General features: G+C 33.7%; 1 protein-coding gene across 5 annotated transcripts in view; it reads left to right on the top strand.

The window, feature by feature from the left end:
- The first annotated feature begins 5,114 nt into the window (after positions 1-5,114).
- Wnt6 (Wnt oncogene analog 6) overlaps positions 5,115-23,265 on the top strand; it is a 114,497-nt gene continuing 96,346 nt past the window's right edge. The window contains exons 1-2 of one of the 5 annotated variants that reach the window (XM_075297657.1): positions 5,115-5,237; positions 12,423-13,862. In XM_075297657.1, coding sequence (XP_075153772.1) covers positions 13,801-13,862 — 62 coding nt within the window. In that variant the 5' untranslated portion in view covers positions 5,115-5,237; positions 12,423-13,800. Of the gene's footprint in view, positions 5,492-12,422; positions 13,863-23,265 lie in introns of all 5 variants that reach the window. The other 4 variants (XM_075297661.1, XM_075297659.1, XM_075297658.1 and 1 more) reach the window with 4 other exon arrangements.

The raw sequence follows: 23,265 nt of genomic DNA, 5'->3' as shown, positions 1-23,265 counted from the left end.
CAACAACAAATGGAGAAAATAAACAATTCCAGTGCTTATCACCGAGATCTGGGCAAAAGAAAAAGTACTCAATTTCTTGTTGATATTCTCGCATGGAAGAAAAGAAAAAAAAAAAACCGACCAAACAGATAAATGGAGCGATGGAAACCTAGTACTCGTAGTAGTAGTAGATCTAAATGGACGGACACCTAAAGACGCGGACGCAGTTTGGAGATGGACGGATAGATAGATAGCCAGATAGATGGATGTGTTGTTGCACTGACGGACTGACTGACTGACTGATGGTAAAAGTTTATATATTCGGGCCATGAGGAATTAGTGAGATTTGAAACGTTAAACGGAAAGCACGCCACTTATTGAAGGGTCTTATGCAGTGCAATATCATGCGTCAACAATGCATACCGGCAATAATCGGGCAAATTTTGATGATATACAAAAATCTGGTTCGGTCAGATTGATGTTGCAAAGATTTCCAGTGAAATACAACCCAGTTATCCAAGTGAATGAATTGTGGTAATCTGGTAGAAAAGTGAAAAAAAAATTGTTCAACAAACGGAAGGCTTGCTTTCTTGATGTGTGCCAAAAATTGTGAGGCTCTACAAGATAAGATCATTCGTGTCCAGTGTTGTGGGACCAGTAATGTCAATTTTAAAAATTGAATATGGTCAAAATCGAAAAATCAATTTTTATTTTGAAAACTCGTCAAAACGTCGAAAGTCCTGACAAGATCGGACTTTTCCAAAACTTTATCCAATTAAGATTTCGAAATGTAGAGAAATCTAAATTCAACTAGATCAATTTTAAAAAAGGCAACCAAGTATTAAAAAATCGTCATTTCCGCGAGAGGAAAGTCTTCTAAATTAGGAGAAATATAATAGGGAATTTGTTTCATATTGGGACCATTTAAATCTAGTAAGAAGCTAAAAAGAGAAGCGACAACATGTTATAAAATGGTATTGGTTAAGAGTATATGCATTGGTATAAATGAAGCATGTCCATCTGGAGCAAATTTATAAACACAGAGAAAATATCACCAATATTTTTTCAATTAAAATTTGAATTTTAAACTAAATTTTGTAAATTTATATTTTTTTATTAAAATCACAAAAGTAATTGACGATTCTGTGATTTGAAAAACTTCAAAGTTAATGAGATCAATTATTTTCGTGTTTAAAGACAAGAAATATTTTTTTCTGTGTCCATAACATTCGCTTTGAAATAGAAGTTAATCGCAAAAGAAACTAAGGTGAAGTACACCTAGTTCTTTAAGTGTACTTCAAATTTGGCTAAGAGAGAGTTTTCCTTCCACACACACAATTTTTTTTTATTCAATCACGAAATTAATTGATGCAATTAATTGATACTATTAATTTTTGTGTTTGATTTTTGCTTCAATTAAAATATTTGTTGAATCAATAAAGTTTTTAATTGAATATTTTTTAAAACTCAATTAAGATTTTAATTGGTTGTTGTTGTAACAGTTTTTAATGTAGTTTCTTTCCATTTTGTTCTATGCTTGTGTAGTTCAGCTGGTAGCCAGATCAAGGAACTCTGCGACAAGGATGGGGTGTGTCCAGAGTGATCTGGTAGTGAGAGGGGTAGGCTTAGCTGGGCAAGCAAAAAGGTGACGAGTGTCGTGTGGCCCTTGATTACAGATGGGACACACGTCAGCTACGCTGCTATAAGTATGAATTGAGGCGGCTGCACTTGCCTGATCTTAGTTGGGCCAAAGCTACCCTTGTCTGCCTTGGGAGGTCTCTCTCCTCCGGTGCTATGGGCGGCGGTCGGACTCCGAGAACAGGATTAACCTTGTAGCTTCTCACCGCTTTAGCTACAGTATCCTCATGAATCCTGTTCAGACCTGTCTGGTATGCTGCCCGATCTAGAGGCTCTCTTTTGTAACGCTGGATCTCGCGCTCTAGAAGGTGAAGATTAACCCTTACATTCCTGGGTGGAGGTTGTATACAACTTCGATGGCAACCTAAGAGGTACTGCTTTGACAACATGTAGTTGTGTCGACGCACTGGGATGATCTTGGTCTCCGCATAAAGGTGATCCAGGGGTGTACTGCGGAGACATACTGTTGCGGTTCTAAGGGCAGCGTTCTGACAGGTCTGTATGTTATTCCACTGCGTATCGCTCGTTTGAGGTGTCCACACTGGCGCTGCATAGTTTACCACTGACCGGCCAATTGCCGTATATGTAGTTAAAAAGGTTTCTTTGTCCGCACCCCAAATGCTGCCGGCAAGCGACTTGAGGACCTTGTTTCTACCGCGGAGCTTATCACAAATTGCAGTGGCATGGGCGGACGACTTATAAAGGATGTCGAATGTGACCGCGAGAATCTTGGGGCAATTTGTTGTCGGAATTGTTTCGCCATCGACTCTGACATTCAACTGCCTGCGTACTTCCGCCGTCCATGTAGTGATTTTAAATGGAAAATTTTTTTGGTGCAATTTCAAATATAAAGTAATTAAGTGCAATTTTTTAGCTGGATCACATACTATCTTCTAAAGAACAGATTTTCACCAAGTCGACACCCTCTAAGTTCTTCGAAAAGTTCAAGTAAATCGATGCAACTGTTTCTTGGCCTAAGCGGGTCATAGATAGAATCGTCATAAATTTAGTCCACTTTAGGGAAATGCCCACTTATACACGAGAGACTATGGGCATGCTAGTTAATCAATATTGAGAACAAGTTTCACAAGATAAGGTGCCAACCCTATGAAAATTTCCTCTAACGGACCTATCACAGGACTCGTACCTATGCTCCAGTTTGTTGCGATTTTTAAATTTTCATATAATTTATTGATTTTTTTTACTCTCTTGATATTAAAATCCTATTGGATCTACATATTTACCAAAATACAATTATAAAAATAATATATTCCTCCGGTAAGATTCGGATTCTTGACCCTTTACAATCTTGTCATAGATACCCTTGTATGGTATCCCAAAAAGATGACTGTGAATTTTGACGTATAGTGTACATTAATCGGCGTTAAACTTAGCGGCATTTAGATATGGCAAAAAATGTGGTCTAAAAATCGCCTCATTTAAGATTAATTAACAAACAGAAAGAATATGAAAAAAAAAATATGCAACAGAGAATCATTATGATCAAGAACGCATAAAGATGACAAGATCATCATCATCATCATCGACATCATTATACCCAGAGATACACATTTGGTTATCATAATAAAGATCATTATTTATTCAATGTTGATCATCATTATCATTACAATGGACATTATGATGAAAAGAATAGAACTTAATTGTAACAAAATTGTGTTCGAATCGAACTCGAAATGGGAGAGAATAACGATGTGCAAATGGCAAAATTGTAAATAGTCAATGTTGTGTGCAGAACGTTTTCACTCAACCGGCAAGAAAGATAGACAGGCATATGTAATGCAGCATTGCTCTGCTGTTTGTTCTAATGAATGAAAGTGTCGGTGTTTTGAGAAGTGGACCAGGCCACTCGATAGATAATCTCTTTAGTACATGGGAATCGATTGGTTTATATAAAAATAAGGGTGAAGGGGATTTCTTGGGATATTCTAAGTGGGAAAATTTGCAGTCGATATGTATATGACACTACTACATATCCCCTACCCCCTATCAATATCTCATTAATTATTATCTCTTTGATGTCTGTTAATAATCATAACTACGCTAATGGTATTGCCTCTTGTGGTCTATGTAAAGGGTGATTTGTTAAGAGCTTGATAACTTTTTTTTAAAAAAAAACGCATAAAATTTGCAAAATCTCATAGGTTCTTTATTTGAAACGTTAGATTGGTCCATGACATTTACTTTTTGAAGATAATTTCATTTAAATGTTGACCGCGGCTGCGTCTTAGGTGGTCCATTCGGAAAGTCCAATTTTGGGCAACTTTTTCGAGCATTTCGGCCGGAATAGCCCGAATTTCTTCGGAAATGTTGTCTTCCAAAGCTGGAATAGTTGCTGGCTTATTTCTGTAAACTTTAGACTTGACGTAGCCCCACAAAAAATAGTCTAAAGGCGTCAAATCGCATGATCTTGGTGGCCAACTTACCGGTCCATTTCTTGAGATGAATTGTTCTCCGAAGTTTTCCCTCAAAATGGCCATAGAATCGCGAGCTGTGTGGCATGTAGCGCCATCTTGTTGAAACCACATGTCAACCAAGTTCAGTTCTTCCATTTTTGGCAACAAAAAGTTTGTTAGCATCGAACGATAGCGATCGCCATTCACCGTAACGTTGCGTCCAACAGCATCTTTGAAAAAATACGGTCCAATGATTCCACCAGCGTACAAACCACACCAAACAGTGCATTTTTCGGGATGCATGGGCAGTTCTTGAACGGCTTCTGGTTGCTCTTCACTCCAAATGCGGCAATTTTGCTTATTTACGTAGCCATTCAACCAGAAATGAGCCTCATCGCTGAACAAAATTTGTCGATAAAAAAGCGGATTTTCTGCCAACTTTTCTAGGGCCCATTCACTGAAAATTCGACGTTGTGGCTCGTTAGTAAGTCTATTCATGATGAAATGTCAAAGCATACTGAGCATCTTTCTCTTTGACACCATGTCTGAAATCCCACGTGATCTGTCAAATACTAATGCATGAAAATCCTAACCTCAAAAGAATCACCCTTTAGTAACAGCAACCATATTATCGACATTATCACCAATGCAAACAAAGTTAACGGTGATGTTAAAGAGATCATCTCTGTCGCTCTCCCTCCATCTAAACATTTCACCTTACATTGGTGGTGAATTATCTTGCTGTTGTTATTATATTTTGTTGTCGTTGTAGATGATCTCTCGTTTGTATAGCCGATGAGCGTAATATTTGGACTCGATGTTTGATTGTTGATTTTTCGGTAATTTTGTTGATGAGATTGCTTGCTCAGCAGCGTGCGAGTGTGTGTGTATGAATTACCTGTAAGATTCTGTTTGATAGCGTAGCCAAAGTGGCCCAATCCCTCCGATGCTTTCCCTTACCCAATACAACCCCCATCCCTCAACCTATTAGTATGTGTTTTTTTTTTGCGCTATAGTGATGCGCTTCTCTTAGCCACACTACGCGATATATTGGGGCACCCATATATCGCTGAACAAATTCACTTCAGTTGTTCGTGGTTAATGCTCGTGGTCAAGTGCATGTCCGTTGGCGTGTAATAGCAAAACAAAATAGCGTTTAGCGTTTCAATTTTCATTTCGGACACGGCTTGCTGGTTTAAACAAAACGTAAGGAAATCACAACGCGAATTGATCGAAACTTCCCTTCTCCTCATGGGTATAAAAAAAAACAACAACAAAAATTACAATAAAAATAAAAACAAGTGAATTTTCTGCTAAAATCGTTTCAATTAAAGGCCATAAGCTTAAGTTACATTTAGACCACATTAAATTGAATTTTTCACGCCGAAATAAACAAAAGAGAAAAATACAAAAAACACCCAAAAGCCCAATCCAACACCAAAACTATCCATCCATGAAAGGTAGAAAGAAGCAACGATAAGTTTTGAACTTCGATTTCAGCAGAATCAGAGGTTTTTTTCCCAGCCTTATGTCAGTATTTCATCGAGAGTGAGTTGAGATGATACACTGGGAAAATTGTCGCTGGGTGGAAGTGATAGAATTAAATAAAACTTAGTCACCATAAATAGGAATTAAAAAAAAAAAAATAATTTCGGTTTTTGCTATCCCATTTTTGATATCGTATACAAATTTTGGAATACCAAAATAATAGTTTGTCAAAGTCGGATATAAAAAATCTGATATCGATAGATGTACACCGAAAAACATTTTCAATCTTTTTCGAAAAGAAACATTGGAAGTTGGATCAATATACGAACAATTGAAAGAAACAAAGACTTAATTTCTTTTAGCTATATCCTTGGATGGGTTTCACATAATTCCAGGTTAAAATGCTTAAGAAAGAGACTCTGGAGGTAGCGAGGTTTCTCTTGGGAAAGGGAATTCTCGTATGCTTTCTCCATTAGAAGTTTGCTTAAAAAACCCAAATAGAGATAACTTTTCTGACATTTAAGTGCATATCTGGCGAAAGATATATAGGGGAGCTATATCCAAATCTGAACCGATTTATAACATATTTGACATGCTTAGCTAAAATGCTAATTTTGTTCGCGGTGCAATATTTTACGTAAATCGGAGTACAACTACACTGAAAAAATATTTGATATTAAAGATGAAACAACTTAAATTTTAAGATGAGCAATTTACATAATATTAAGGACAAATTACTATAAAATAATGAACTTTTAGTTAAAATAAAGATTATAATATTTGCGTAAAAAATATTTTTTTTTATTAAATTTAGGACACATATTTTGGAAATTCCATCCCTCAAAAAATTCAAAGACATTCGTCTTTGAACTAAGGACAATCTTCCTTAAAGTAAAGAAACACTTTCTTGATTTAAAGAAATCGTCTTTAAATTGATTGAAATATTGAATCTTTAGATTTAAGATAAAAATGCTTCAGCATCTTTGGTTTAAAGTTTTTTGTTTTTGGAATTAAGAAAATATTGTTTACTTTGAAGTATCCGTTATAATTTGGATTTTTAAACTGACATTTGTTGATACGTGAATAGCCCCATATTTGGCTCGGAACCAATACCAAAATCTTTAAGGGAGGGTCAAAACCTTTGGATCCAAGTAAACTTTTTTTCTGAGCGTATGGGCTCTGTAGTCATATGTGAATATATAGTGGAGCAATATCTACACTGAAAAATAAGCATGTCCGGTTCCAAAGATTTTGTCTTTACTTTAAAAATGTTGGTATTGATTCCGAAGCGGAGAATATAAGTGAGGATATTTTTAAGACACAATTCTCTTTTAAATTTGGGTTTTGTGTACTTGCTTCTAGGAGGCAAATTCATATGCTTTCAAAGTCCTTTAAAAACGAATTAACGACAACTTTATTTTCCAAATTAAGATTCGACTTCTAGTAGAAATTATGCTAGGTTTCAAATAAAAAACGTCTTTAAAATAAAGTGTTGAAAAATATGTCCTATATTTGAACGATTTTTTGCTTTGTAGTCAAAATGCAAAAAGACAACAAATTTAAAGACAATTTCATTAATTTTAAAGAATTTTTCTGAATTATTAAAGTCAAGTTGACCTTAGCCCAAACATTTTTTCTTTCATGTTATGATATCCATTTTTAAGTGGAATCACTTAATTATAAGGACAATGCGACATCATTGAAAAGTTTATCGACTTTTGGACAAGGAAAAAACTTTATATTAGAGAAATGAGTCTTCTATGCTAAGCAAAATTTGCATTCGTATTTTAAAGACATGAAATCTTTGACCTCATGACAATATTTTTTTCAGTGAAATCTGAACCGATTTCGATTTTGCACACTTGAAGGGTGCTGAATTTGATTGATTTGTGCCTCATAAACAACTCCTGGGTCGATCTAGCACTTGATGTCCTCCATTCATCCGTCCGTCTATGTATTTGTTGTTCGCAGGATTCCCCGTCGCAATTATTAACCGATTTTGATGAAATTTGATACATAGTTTTTGTGCCAAAAAACGAACACTATTGAATTTGGAAAAATTTGGATCAAATATACCCCCATGTTCTGGTTTACGAATTCGCAAAACGTAAAATTTTGAATTGCCAATAAATAGTCAACCGATATGCCTTTAGACATAAATTTTTGCAAATTAAATTTCTTATCGATAGGAAAATACTATGAAAATTTCGTATTATATATTGTAGTGGTTCGAAAAATTAAGATTGAGAAAAATTTTGCGTTTTGCGAATTTGTAAACCAGAACAGGGGGGATAGATATAGCTCCCATATATATATATATATGTATCGGCCGATTTCGATAAATGGGATCACTTTGCGCTTCTTTTCTAACCAATCATCGTTAAATTTGACACAAATTAATCTAATTCAGCAACCTCCAAGTGTATAAAATTTCATTCTAATCGGTTCAGATTTAGATATAGCTCCCACACTGTTAGAAAAATATGTTTTTCATATGTTCCGATATAAACAAAATGTGTTTCGGGCACGATTTTAAACCACAATATATTTAAGTGCGAACATGTAATTTTCCTAAACTAACACTAAATGTTTGGGACATCTATGTTAATATGTTAGAATATATTATGTTTGGGGCATGAATGTTTCATAAAAATCATATGTGTGAATACAAACATATATAAATTTACAAATTTCAACTAAACATACATATGTTGTGATATTTTATTCAAAGCGACAGAGAGAGAGTATAGAGAGAAATAGAGATGGAAACCGGGAGAGTTGACGAAAGATATCAATATAACACAGCAAAAGAGTCAAAAGAGAACAATTTCTGTGAAATCGCTTGTATGTTGTTTCGGAAAACTGTTTTATGATAAGGCCAAAAATTTGATATGTTTAAGTCTAAATATTATTTAATTTGAATAAAGAGAATATACATTCTGAACCAAGAGAATAGACATTTGAAAAACAAACAGCTTATGTTTTCACCTTGAGAGCAGCATTTTATGTATGTGTGGACATGTGTTTTGTTTATCATTTTGGCATTATTTTTTTCTTGGTTCGTTAAAAGAAATCAGGGGTCTTAATAAAAATAACGAAAGGGCACTATACTCGTTTTAGAGTTGGGACGGTAAAATGAAATAAGGAGGAAATAGTGAAAAATTACACAGTAAAATGTAAAAAAAACAAAGTTTAGTTTCTCTTTATTAAAAAGTAGTCCACGAGGAGTTGACGGACACCATCAAATATAAAAGCGGGCATTAAGTTCGACTTTTACAGCTAAAACAATTTAAAAAGTTTATTTTCTTTAAAATGAATTATTAAAGAAAAATAAAAGGAATTTTAGAGCGATGGTGTTAAATGCTAGTAAAAAACTGTTCACTCCTAAATAAATTTATGTTTATATTATAAAATTATGTATGTATGTTTATACTCGACTCCACGTTCTTCTTTTGTTAGTTTTTGAATTCCTTCCAAATTTTAAAGTTTTGTACAAAAACAGTTTTTTATTAAAGATTGTTATTTTTGCAATAAAAAATAATATTTTATCCAAAAATCATTCAATTTCGTTTATATCAAGCACTGTTATTGACTATAAATCTTTAATAACGCACATTTCGATGTTTCATTTAAAAAAATTAATATAGTATAAATATAAATGTGTAAATTAAAAAAAAAAAAAAAAAAAAAATGTTCGGTCGGAGCAGGGATTGAACCCACGACCCTTTGCATGCAAGGCAGACATGCTAACCACTGCTCCACGTGGCAAACAAATGTATGTTTCTGTTAAATAATGTTATGTTTGCATGGGCTCGTGGGCGCTGCAAACTATGCTATATAAATGTAACTTAAAACGATAATTATCTACTGGTGACTATAACAGCTACGTAGCCCAGTGGATAGTGTGTTGGCTTACAAACTGTATGGTCCTCGGTTCGATTCTCCGTGCAGGCGAAAGGTAAAATTTAAAAAATTTATAAAAGTGAATAATTTCTTCAACATTATTTGTATTACAGAAAAAGGTGCCAATAACTAAAAAATTTCGTGGAAGTGAATATTACGAGTATGTTAGGGAATGAGCACAATCGTGTTTGGGGAAAATTCTTCCAAGCATATAATATTTTTGGCTCAAAATGCTTCCAAACATATAATATGTTCACATAAAACAATCATATTAATGTTTCGGCAGTATGCAATAATATATGTGCTTCCTGCAAAATATGTTTGGAACATATGTTAAAGAAGCGATTTTTTTTGAGGGTGTGTGTATCGTCGGATTTCCCCAAATTTGGCCACAAATTATATTATTTTTTAGCTGATCTTTGACGATGTTGACAAAATCTAACCTTCTATTGTAATAATTATACAAGCAAAGAATCATCGATATCGGTTCAGATTTTGATATAGCTCCCATATATATGTATAGCTCGATTTTTCCCAAATTTGTATATAATACTCTTATATCCAATATCCAATGTTACATAAATTTCAAATTTAAATATACTAGCCGATTTTATTCAGACATACCAACAAATTTGACCCACACTAACTTCTTCTTTTCTAATAATAAACAGAAAAACATATTTTTTGTCTTCAATGACGAAATTAATTGAAACAATTAATCTTTAATGGAAATGTCTTCAATGGAAATGAATAGTATCAATCATAAAAATGATAGTATCAATCACCAAAGTAAATTTAAAAATTAAAAAATAAATGATACAATTAAGTTTTGTGATTAATTTTTGTTTCAATTAACAAATTTGTTAAACCAATTAAATTTGTAATTGATTTTTTTATACCCTCCACCATAGGATGGGGGTATATTAACTTTGTCATTCCGTTTGTAACACATCGAAATATTACTCTAAGACCCCATAAAGAAGATATATTCTGGGTCGTGGTGAAATTCTGAGTCGATCTGAGCATGTCCGTCCGTCCGTCCGTCTGTTGAAATCACGCTAACTTCCGAACGAAACAAGCTATCGACTTGAAACTTGGCACAAGTAGTTGTTATTGATGTAGGTCAGATGGTATTGCAAATTGGCCATATCGGTCCACTTTTACGTATAGCCCCCATATAAACCGATCCCCCGATTTGGCTTGCGGAGCCTCTAAGAGAACCAAATTTCATCCGATCCGGCTGAAATTTGGAACATGGTGTTAGTATAGGGTCTCTAACAACCATGCAGAAATTGGTCCACATCGGTCTATAATTATATATAGCCCCCATATAAACCGATCCCCCGATTTGGCTTGCGGAGCCTCTAAGAGAAGCAAATTTCATCCGATCCGGCTGAAATTTGGTACATTGTATTGGTATATGTTCTCTAATGACCATGCAAAAATTGGTTCACATCGGTCCATAATTATATATAGCCCCCATATAAACCGATCCCCCGATTTGGCTTGCGGAGCCCCTAAGAAACGAAAATTTCATCCGATCCGGCTGAAATTTAGTACATGGTGTTGGTATATGTTCTCTAATGACCATGCAAAAATTGGTCCATATCGATCCATAATTATATATAGTCCCCATATAAATCGATTCCCAGATTTGTCCTCCGGAGCCTCTTGGAGGAGCAAAATTCTTCCGATCCGGTTGAAATTTGGAACATGGTGTTAGAATGTGGTCTCTAACAAACACGCAAGAATTGGTCCATATCGGTCCATAATTATATATAGCCCCCATATAAACCGTTCCCCAGATTTGATCTCCGGAACCTCTTGGAGGAGCAAAATTCATCCGATCCGGTTGAAATTTGCAACGAGGTGTTAGTATAAGGCCGCTAATATACATGCCAAAATAGGTCCATATCGGTCTATAGTTATATATAGCCGATCCCCAATCACACAAAAATTGGTCCATATCGGTTCATATTCATGGGTGCCACTCAAGCCAAAAAAAAATTCTAGCAAAATTTTATTTTAATAGAAAACATTGTCAAAATGTTAGTTCTATAGAAAATTTTGTCAAAACTTTATTTTTATAGAAAATTTTTTCAAAATTTTATTTCTAAAGAAAATTTTGTCAAACTTTTATTTCTACAGAAAATTTTGTCAAAATTTTATTTCTATAGAAAATTTTTTCAAAATTTTATTTCTAAAGAAAATTTTGTCAAACTTTTATTTCTATAGAAAATTTTGTCAAAATTTTATTTCTATAGAAACTTTAAACTTAATTATATACGTATTCAATCGGCCTTTTTTAGTTTAATATATACCACGTATGGACTATGTGGTATATATATTACGGTGTTAGGAAGTTTTAAGATACTTTGCCATGGGCAAGTGTTACCGCAACCCAAGTAATTCGATTCTGGATGACAGTCTTCAGTAGAAGTTTCTACGCAATCCATGGTGGAGGGTACATAAGCTTCGGCCTGGCCGAACTTACGGCCGTATATACTTGTTTTTTTTTTTTAATTCAATCAAAATTTTCATTGGAAAAATTTTGGTGATAATTTTTTCTGTGTAGGCTCAATATTAGTGGCATGTTAACTCTGTAAGTGTATAATCAACTATAGCTCCTTATATCAGATTCAAATAAAGCTCAATGATACCCCAAAACTACTTATGTTTACTAATTCAGTACGTACGATTTAGGATATGATACTGTCGGTTCCGCCCGACTTTCTAATTTACTCACTTATTTTTTTATTTTTTGCTTTTGAAACTCAAACTTTGTTTGTTTAAAATTTCGTACCTCAAAGAAAATAAGTGCTTTTTTTCAGTGTATAAGCCCTTTGAATCTTTGGAAAATATTTTATTTCGGTCTATGATTACCTACTAGTCCCTCCAATTTCACTACTATTTGAACTTGATAAATGCCTTCATTTCATTTCGACAGTTTATTATACACAATTTCATTCAGCTCATGATTTTTGGTAATAATTTTCACAGTGTATAAAGGTGGTGTTGGTGTGTTGGATATTAAACTCCAGTTTACAGAAAATCCACAAAAGATCAAAACCAACAACAACAGCAACATTAGCGGCTAAATCAATACATTTGCAAACGAAAAAAAAAACTTAAGCTCAGACTTCCATCCACACAAATTAAGCATAACTTAAACAACAACAACACCAACAAAAACAATATAGCCCTTAAAACAACAACAACTTACCAAAAGAGCAAACAAAAAAATCCTTTAAATTTAACGCGTACAACAACAACAACAACAACAACAAGAGCAATTCAACATCTGGAGATAGACTGAACTGACTGTCCAATGGTAGATGGTCATACTGGCATCTCTAGCCAGACCAGACCAGACTGCAAACCGGCAAAGGACAGACTGATCACTGAGAGATCCTAAGAAGTTCCCATCATTTTCAAAGCGGCTTTTAAAACTATTTTTTATGTGATTTTCTGTGCGTTTTACTGGTAGTTTTTTTCTTTTGGTTTCTTTATACATATTTGCGATCATCTTTGGTCATCTACTCTTCCTCCTTCACTTCACTCACTTGCCAGTGTTTCCCTTTTCCCCTTTTTGCTAGTGTGTGTTAGGGGAAAAGTCCATAAAATCACCGTAAAAGCATCAAAGATACCAAAGAAGATTCACAGCCATAATAAAATCAACTCTTTTTCGTATTTAAAAATAAGAAGCCAACTGAAAGGAAAACAACGAAAAGTCCAAACAAAACAAAAAAATTAAAAAAAAAAAAACAAAAGCGAAAAACAACAAAATCGCAAAAAAGAAGGCAGAAGGCACATTAAACCGTATTAAATATTAACTTTCCAAAGAACAAACGAATCAGTACGCGTGAGTCTTTACAACAAAATTGACGCGTTTTTCTGCAGGCTAATTTTTTGTGGTGCAAGGTCTTTAAAACAAAAGCGAAAGGCTATTCAAATCAAAGAGCAATATCATCTTAAATAGCCATAAAAATAAACTCCCAATAAAATAAAATTAAGTAATGTTCTCCATAAAGAGTGATTTGTGTTGACCACCTACTAAATGTAATAACTACTGTGAGTGTGTAAATGTGAAGTGTCAGAGAACAAGAGAGTAAGAGAGAATATATTATTGTACATCACTCACAATGTTGAGTATATCCATAATGGTGTTCTATCGCTATACACAAAGTGACCACAATTCGTAATAATTCTCATTTAAATTAGCTGATTTTGAATAAGACCGTTGTGATTGCTGTTAAATATTTTATATTGAGAATTGGACTCATTTTTCCGCAATTTCCACAAGGATATATCTGCAACTGAAACAATTGTACTGAAGAGTTTGTGAACCTACATCGGTTTCATCGTCACCGCTACGGATATGCGGTTATTTATGGTATTTGCAATTGTGATATTTGCAATGCCAATAACCGGATTTGGTTGGTAAGTAAGATAAAGTTTACTAAGCATATGTCTACTAAATTCCAAGTTAATTGAGAATCCATAATAATTAAGAGTATTTATAGAGTTATTCCGTTTCTACACGCTCACAAAAAATCGCTTCTGTAACATATACTCCCAAACATATTTTGCTTCAAGCATATACATTTTTGGCTATTGCCCAAACATTTATATGTTTGATCTCTTCCAATATATAATATGTTTGAAAGCATATTGGTCTAAACAATATATGTTTGGGTAGTCAATTTCCAAACATTTTGTATTTTTGCATCCAAATTCAATAATGTTGTCTTCCAAAAAACAATATGTTATTATGTGAACATATAATATGTTTGGAAGCATTTTGCACCCAAAAATATTATATGCTTAAAAAAAATTCTCCCAAACAATATTGTGCTCAAAATTTTATTTATTTATTTATATATTTACAACCATAATGAATTATGAAAATAAACAGGTAATATAGGTGCTAACAACATAGGTTTTCGAACTGAATGCTCAAAATTTTGTTTCTGCCTAATTGTATATTCCCCCACATCTTTCTCACTTCCACGAGATTTTTTAGTTATTAGCACCTTTTTCTGTAATACAAACATTTTAGAAGAAATTATTCAATTTTATGATTTTTTTATTTTAATTTTACCTTTTGCCGGACGGGGATTCGAACAGCGGACCACACAGTTTGTAAGGATCAAAGAAGTAGCTGATCAATTGCCCAAGGAAAAATAAAATGTTAATTTTGTAATAACAAGCAACAACCACCAACTTAATTCAATATCGCTCCCTGTTAAATAGCGCTCCAAGCTACTAAACACATATATGTTTATAGGCTATTTCTAAATTAATATATGTTTGCATCCAAGCATATTATATTTGCAAACATTTTATGTCCCAAACATAATATGTTCTAACATATTAACATATATGTCCCAAACATGTTATGCTAGTTTATGAACATTATATGCTTGCACTCAAAAATATTGTGTTTAAAAATTTGTGCTCCAAACATATAATGTTTATAGCCAAACATATGAAAAACAGTCTTTTTCATCCGTGTATAAATCAATCGTATATACCCTATAAAATAGACACAAAATTCCTAATTTTTTGTGATTCAACACAGGCGGATTACATACTTCTACATAACATTACACTTAAATACAATACATATATTGAAAAAAGGCAGCTACAGTATTTTATATACTTTGCTACACAGTGAAACCTCTCAATCTTGGACACTCTGAAAAGCGGACAAAGTGTGACACTTTCAAGTAACGTTCGCTATATTCCCAAACGTGGACAAAGCTTAGACGACCATGAGTATTCATATCACAGACTTTTCACTGGGTATATTCGATAGTGACTAAAGCGAATTATTTTAGCCTTCAGTATAGATTTGGAGGGGAGACAAATCGAAATCTGCTTTTAGGGGCAATTGCAAATTCGCCTGAATGCGCTACAAAAATATTGACCTAATATGAAAAATTCTACAACATGCAACATACACAATATTTAGAATAAATTTATTTATGAAATTTTATTTAAAAATAAATTCATAAAGTTTGCTTCAAAAATGGTTTCTGATTAAGTTTAGGACATGAACCCTTAATCTTTGAAGTAATGCAAATTTTCCTTATAGTGACAAAATGTGTCCCTATAGCTCCCATATAAACCGACCCCCCAAGATTTTACTTCGGTCTGACCGAATTTTAGGCCGTATTTACTTGTTTTTGTTATAATTTTTTAATATGTTTTAAAGGGTGGTAAAAATTTCAAGGGCCGATGTTGATTTTGAATAAAACACAAACTATTTAGGAAATTATTGTAATTTTATTTTATTATGATATATTGGTATTACTCAATTATGTATGGAACAAAATATCGGCCAAATGGGCGCCGCGACCTCGGTGGCACACCTTCATCCGATGGTCCAAATTTTCGATGACGCTGAGGCATAATGGAGGTTCTATGCCGTTAATGTGCCGAAATATCTCATCCTTTAGCTCTTGAATTGTTGCTGGCTTATCGACGTACACCTTTTCTTTCAAATAACCCAAAGAAAAAAGTCCAACGGTGTCAAATCACATGAGATAACACGGCCATTGAATTTTTTGCGCAAAAGAGCCATTGTTTCGTTAGCTGCGGAGCAAGTGGCACCGTCCTGCTGAAACCACATATCGTCCACATCCATATCTTCCAATTCGGGCCATAAAAAGTTCGTTATCATCTCACGATAGCGAACACCATTCACAGTAACTGCCTGACCGGCCTCATTTTGGAAAAAATACGGCCCGATGATGCCGCCAGCCCATAAACCGCACCAAACAGTCACTCTTTGTGGGTGCATTGGTTTTTCGACAATCACTCTTGGATTCGCCCAAATGCGGCAATTCTGTTTATTGACGAATCCACTGAAGTGAAAATGTGCCTCATCACTGAAGATGATTTTCTTCGAAAATTGATCATCCACTGTTGCCATTTTTGGAACCATTCTGCCCATTCACGACGTCCATGGTTCAAATTGAGTAAGTCTGAAATAGAGAAATGTCAAATAAAATTCGGAAAAAAACTTGGCGTTTAGGTGTGGTTCACATTCAACATCGGCCCTTACAATTTAACCACCCTTTACTTTGAAGTATTAGTTATAACAATGAAGCAAAAAAATTCTTTCTTTCTTATAAAAATGTTTAACTGGATGTCGACCTTTCCATCTATGTTTTTGGCTCGACGTCAATACCGAATGCAAATTTTGCTTAGCATAGATGACGCATTTCTCTAATATAAAGTTTCTTCCTTGTCCAAAAGTCGATAAACTTTTCAATGAAGTCGTATTGTCCTTAGAATTAAGTGATTTCTCTTAAAAATGGGTATCATAACATGAAAGAAAAATTTTTTTGGGGTAAGGTCAACTTGACTTTAATAATTCAGAAAAATTCTTTAAAATTAATGAAATTGTCTTTAAATTTGTTGTCTTTTTGCATCTTGACTACAAAGCAAAAAAATCGTTTAAATATAGGACATGTTTTTCAAAACTTTATTTCAAAGACATTTTTTACTTGAAACGTAGCATAATTTCTACTGGAAGTCGAGTCTAAATTTGGAAAATAAAGTTGTCGTTAACTTGTTTTTAAAGGACTTTGATGGCATATGAAGAAAAAGCGAAAAATTAAAATTTGCTTCCTAGAAGCAAGTACACAAAACCCAAATTTAAAAGAGTATTATGTCTTAAAAATATCCTTACTTGTATTCTCCGCATCTTTGGCTCGGAATCAATACTAACATTTTTAAAGTAAAGACAAAATCTTTAAAACCGGGCATCCTTTTTAATGCAGAATTTTTCATTTTTGTTTTTAAGGCGACTCTACGGGAAATTGTTGCAAATTCTCCAGTTCATCACAATTTTTAAATATATTGCTAACAAATATTATATGCGTCTCGTGAAGTCGATTATTTGTTAATCGAAATGTGACAAATATTTTACAATATAAATTAATGTAATTATACTCAAAAAAAGTTTACTTGGATCCAAAGATTTTGACCTTCTTTTAAGGATTCTGGTATTGATTCCGAGCCAAAGATGCGACTTCTTTAAAATAAAGACATTTTTAAGGGACCTCCCTGGCTTTAAATCTAGGATAGATAAAATTAAAATTGAATACAGATTATCATTCATCGAATTTTTATTCTCTGTTTGCGATATATTAATAAAGGTATTCATGTACCAACAAATTCCAGTTTAAAAATCCAAATTATGCCAAGTACCTCAAAGTAAAAACTGTTTTCTTAATGCTAAAAAAAACTTTAAACCAAAGATGCAAATCCTTAAAATAAGTTTAAAAATGCAATATATCAGTTGAGTTAAAGACGACTTCTTTAATTTAAAAATGTTTTTCTTTATTTTAAGGAACATTTGCCTTACTTCAAAGGTTTACAACTTCAACAGAGGGATGCAAAATTTCAAGATTTGTGTCCTAAATTTAATGAAAAACATTTTTGAAGCAAGGATTATAAACTTTCATTTAAATAAAATGTCATTATTTTGAAGAATTTTGTCCTTAGCATTGCGTAAATTTCGAGTCCTAAAATTTAAGTTGCATAATCTTCCATATTACGTCAATATTATTTTTCAGTGTAAAAAGTGCCGTTTTTCCCCAAATGAGGGATATTTTTCGTGGATGGGGACAACAATTTTGAGTTGGGGACTTGGGGGTTTGATGGGGAATTTCCACAAATTTTGGAGATTTTTGTGGGGAATTTTCGAAATCTGTCCAGTACAATAAATCAGATAAAGAATTATGGTTTATATGAAATTCTTTACTTCTATATACTTTTAAAAAAAGCCTCAAAGAAGTACAGAGAATCGCCAAAATATAAAAATTAATAAGTTTGCTCCTCTTTATTTCCCGGCATTTATTTGGGGACCCACAATTTGCTACTTTACAATTTGCTCTTTTTCCTAAAAAATTTTTTACTATTGTGAAATTTTTTCTACGAACTCATCTGATTTGGAAAATATGTCCCATACATATAGAATAGAGTTCATATCGGGACCACAACGCTTTTTGATCGATCACCCAATTTTATTTCTTGACTATTTAAAACTAAATTTTAAATGTTGACCGAACTACCATTTTTATTTCTCGAGTATTTAGAAGATGATTTGCATAAGAAATAAATTGGATTTCTCTTTATGCCAATAATTAACTCTGATGAGGGCTTGTATCGGATGATATTTTGAGCACCCGCCTCCAGGTTTTGTGTTTTGAAATCTTCATCATTTTGTAACTCGAAAACCGGTATAACAAAAACTGTATATTTTTCCAATTTTAATTTTTTACGAATTTTCTACAGCAGAGTGTATTCCTTTACTTTTTTTCACAAAAAACTTTGTCAAAAATTTATTGGGAATTTTTGGGGGGAATTTTAAATTAGATTGGGGATTTTGGGAATGAAGGCGTTCCATTTCGGGGACAAGAGACCGGAAAATACTGGCAACATTGTCTGTTATCATGCCTATATATATCATATTCCAGTTAAGAACTTAACTGCTGGAAAATTTTCAGTTAAATTTAACCCGGAGAGAAGATATTTGCTGTTCTGTTAACTATTTTTCAATAATTTATTTTAAAGACATTTTTTAATTGAAACATAATATAATTTTTACTTGAAATCGGGTTTGAAATTGGAAATTTAGGCTCTCTTTAACGCGTTTTTAAAGAAAATAGCAAAAGCACAATAAATTAAAATTTGTTTCCTAGAATCAAGTACGCAAAATTCAAATTTAATAGAGTATTCTGTTTTAGCGGTATCCTTACTTCAATTCTACGCTTCCTTGGCTCGGACTCAATACCAACATCATTAGTGTAAAGAGATAATCTTTAGAACTGGATAGTCTTTGTTTTCAGTGTACATACTCGTAATATTATAAAAATACAAAAAAATGTATTTCACATCAGATTTTTAAAGTTTCAGTTAATTTTTCATAATTAGTGTAAAGACTTAATCTTTAGAACTGGATAGTATTTGTTTTCAGTGTACATACTCGTAATATTATAAAAATACCAAAAAAATATATTTCACATAGATTTTTAAAGTTTCAGTTAATTTTTCTGTAATTTTTACTGATAAATTTATGTGAGTATGGGCATAAGCGTAGGAAGGCCTCTGGGGAGGGGGCTTAGATCCCCCCAGAAAAATTTTAGCCCCCCCCCCAGAATTTGAAAACCTATTTACGATTTTCCATTTTTATAAAAAATAAACAAACCCAGCCAAAAAAGCGTCGCCAAAAAAGTAATGAAAATGATCTTTTTGGATCCGGAAGTGGTGAAAAATTGGCGAAGAAGCGATGAATTTAACATGGGCTTGTCATAGGACGGAAGTCCTCCATTTCAACAGCCGTTGCACTGAATTTGCATCACTTCTTTAGGTGTGATCCGAATTCAATGTTTAGAATGTAAATTAAAAAATTCTGTTATATTTTGTCAAATAAATAATTTTTATAATTTTTAATGGATTCTAATGCTTGTCGGAAACGATTGACCTCAAATATTTTCAAAAATTCACAAGTTTTTCAGATTGGATTTAAAAACTTTTTCGACAAAATTTAAATTATTTGTACCATTTTATGAATTCTTACTTCGTTTTTAAGGTATTTGAAACAAAAAAATTAAAATTTCCCGGTTCAAAGTATGAAAAAACCAAGTTATAAAAAATTGAATTTAAAGAACTTCCTGAGTAGTTAAAATAAAGAACATCATTGGGAGTACATCTTCTGGAAGTGCTTTTAAAGTTGTGCCTTTGGAAGAACTTCAACATTTTTTTTGCTGGGAAATGTGTGTAACTACTTTTACTTGCTTTATTATAAATTAATTTTCGAGTTATTTTGATGTCTAATTTTTTTATTCATTTTTATGAAATAAAACATTAATTGAAATATAAATAAATGAAATATAAATTTTTAGCTAGGGGGGCTATAGCCCCCCCTAGGAAAATTGTCTAGCTACGCTAATGAGTATGGGATATTTGATGCTAATGACCAAATGACTAAATACTCATGTCTACCGATTTTAAAAATCCAATTAATAATTTAGAAAATAAATCACATCTACACAAAATAAATATGGAATCATGTCAATTTCCTGCAATTTACCATGACTTTTTTAATCACCTTCTATCAACAATGTTGCATTTCCGGTTAAGCTCTCCTCACAGAAAAATGTTTATTGGCGTGTAGGTGTGTGTGTGTGGCTATCTAATTATTCAACAGCCCATATATGTAAAATGCCCCTCTGCCTTTGTCACATTACAAATATAAATGACAAAAAGACGTCATTTCGGGGATACAACCTTCAAAAATCACACGCTTGATTTATAAAAATCAAATATGATGAACCTTTGTCTTGGCCATCTCATTCACAAATGCAGTTGATGGTCTATGAATGTGAACACACGCACGCACACACACTCACTCTCTTCCTCTCGTAAACTCAAAAGATCAACATTCAGTCACATGCACCACTCTATATGAGTATGGGCATCCACCACAAACACACGCATATATACCACATGGTAAACTTGACACATAAAAATGAAGAAAATTAATAGAAAAATTTCACGGCATCAACATGACAACACAGGAAATTGTCACAACCAAAAAAATCAAGATTAGCACGAAAAAAATTGAGAGAAATTTAATAAAAATAACCCAAAAGTACAGAGATGGCAAAATACACAACAAACAAAAACCACACGCGCACATTTATTTTTGGGGGTAAATTTAGTAACCCCACGCGAATTGGACGATGAAAGGCTAGGTAGGTGAGCTATAGCGAGAGTGGGCAAAGGAGAAGGCTTGTCCTTATTAAAACATCAAAAGCTAGATTTTTTTCTCATAATCTCAAAAAGTGTCAAAAACTAAATCACATTGGTCATAAAAATAAATCCACTGGTGCATCTCTTTCCCCTTCCTGAGGTGATTTTGTATTTGCCAAAATTGCATAGAAAACATAGAGACGAGGTACATACAAAAATTAGAAAATAGACAAGTATATACAGCACTAAGTTCGCCCGGGCCGAATCTTAAATACCCACCACCATGAACCAAATATTAGGGTTTCCTTTGAAATTTCAGGAGGGCTTGAGGACTTGAGGACACTTCCCGAAGATAAATTTAAAGATTTCACCTATGAGGACTATATCAGATTCTGGATTTATAAGAACCATTTTTGTTTGAGTTTTAGAGGAATCATTAACATCTCTTGTAAGTGTGCAAGAAAATTATAAAATAACGTCTTGATTTGAAATCTTAAATCTGAAGAAGAAATTTTACATTGAGTTTCAAGCAATTTTCATGATCAGTGCGCCTTCTACACCCTCAAGAAGTGAAGTCTGTCTATATGGAGACATTACCAAATGGACCGATAACAACTTAATCCGATACACGTTTTTGTGAGCCTAACATACCAGAATATTTACAATTTCAGGCAAATCAGATAAAAACTACGGTTTCTAGAAACCCAAGGAGTTAAATCGGGAGATCGTTCTTATGGGGGCTATACTAAAATATGGACCGATACTCACCGTTTTCGGCACACCTCTTTATGATCCGGAAATACCTTTAGATTTCCAATTTCAGACAAATAGGATAAAAACTTCGGATTCTAGAAGCCCAAGAAGTAAAATCAGGAAATCGGTCTATATGGGGGCTATACCAAAATATGGACCGATACTCACCATTTTCGGCACACCTCTTTATGGTCCTAAAATACCTCTAGATTTCCAATTTCAGACAAATTGGATAAAAAATACGGTTTCTATAAGCCCAAGACCCCAAATCGGGAGGTCGTTTTATATCGGGACCATACCAAACCATGGACCGATACTCACAATTTCTGGCACACGTATTTGTGGTCCTACAATACCTCTAGATTTCCAATTTCAGGTAAATTGAATAAAAACTGCGGTTTCTATAAGCCCAAGAAGTAAAATCGGGAGATCGGTCTATATGGGGGCTATACCAAAATATGGACCGATACTCACAATTTTTGGCACACGTATTTGTGGTACTACAATACCTCTAGATTTGCAATTTCAGGTAACTTGAATAAAAACTGCGCTTTCTATAAGCCCAAGAAGTAAAATCGGGAGATCGATCTATATGGAGGCTATACCAAAACATGGACCGATACTCACCATTTTTGGCTCACCTCTTTATGGTCATAAAATACCTCTAGATTTAAAATTTCAGGCAAATTGGATAAACACTACGATTTCTATAAGCCCAAGACCCCAAATCGGGAGGTCGGTTTATATGGGGACTATATCAAAACCTGGACCAATATAGCCCATCTTCGAACTTGACCTGCCTGCAGACAAAAGACGAGTTTGTGCAAAATTTTAGCACGATTGCTTCATATTGAGGACTGTAGCGTGATTACAGCATACAGACAGACAGACGGACATCGTTATATCGTCTTAGAATTTCTCCCTGATCAAGAATATATATACTTTATATAGTCGGAAATCGATATTTCGAATGACAAACTTATTATACCCCCGTCACCATTCTATGGTGGTGGGTATAAAAATCCGAAGTTTATGTAGCAACGTAAACCAGGTGATATTTCGTATTTAGGTTAGGTTAGGTTAGGTGGCAGCCCGATATATCAGGCCCACTTAGACTATTCAGTCCATTGTGATACCACATTGGTGAACTTCTCTCTTATCACTGAGTGCTGCCCGATTCCATGTTAAGCTCTTCTGTACAAGTCCATCAATTCGAAGGCCTGAATTTTAGATCCTAGTGTTCTAGTGTGTACACAAAAACCGATTCTTAATAACAAAACAGCTGTTTCTTCGCACCGGATTGAATGAAGAGAACCCCCGA

Source organism: Haematobia irritans, chromosome 2 (genome assembly GCF_050003625.1).
Source record: "Haematobia irritans isolate KBUSLIRL chromosome 2, ASM5000362v1, whole genome shotgun sequence".
Lineage (NCBI taxonomy): Eukaryota > Metazoa > Arthropoda > Insecta > Diptera > Muscidae > Haematobia > Haematobia irritans.
Note: the sequence above shows the minus strand (reverse complement) of the source record. Positions and strands in the feature narration are given on the sequence as shown.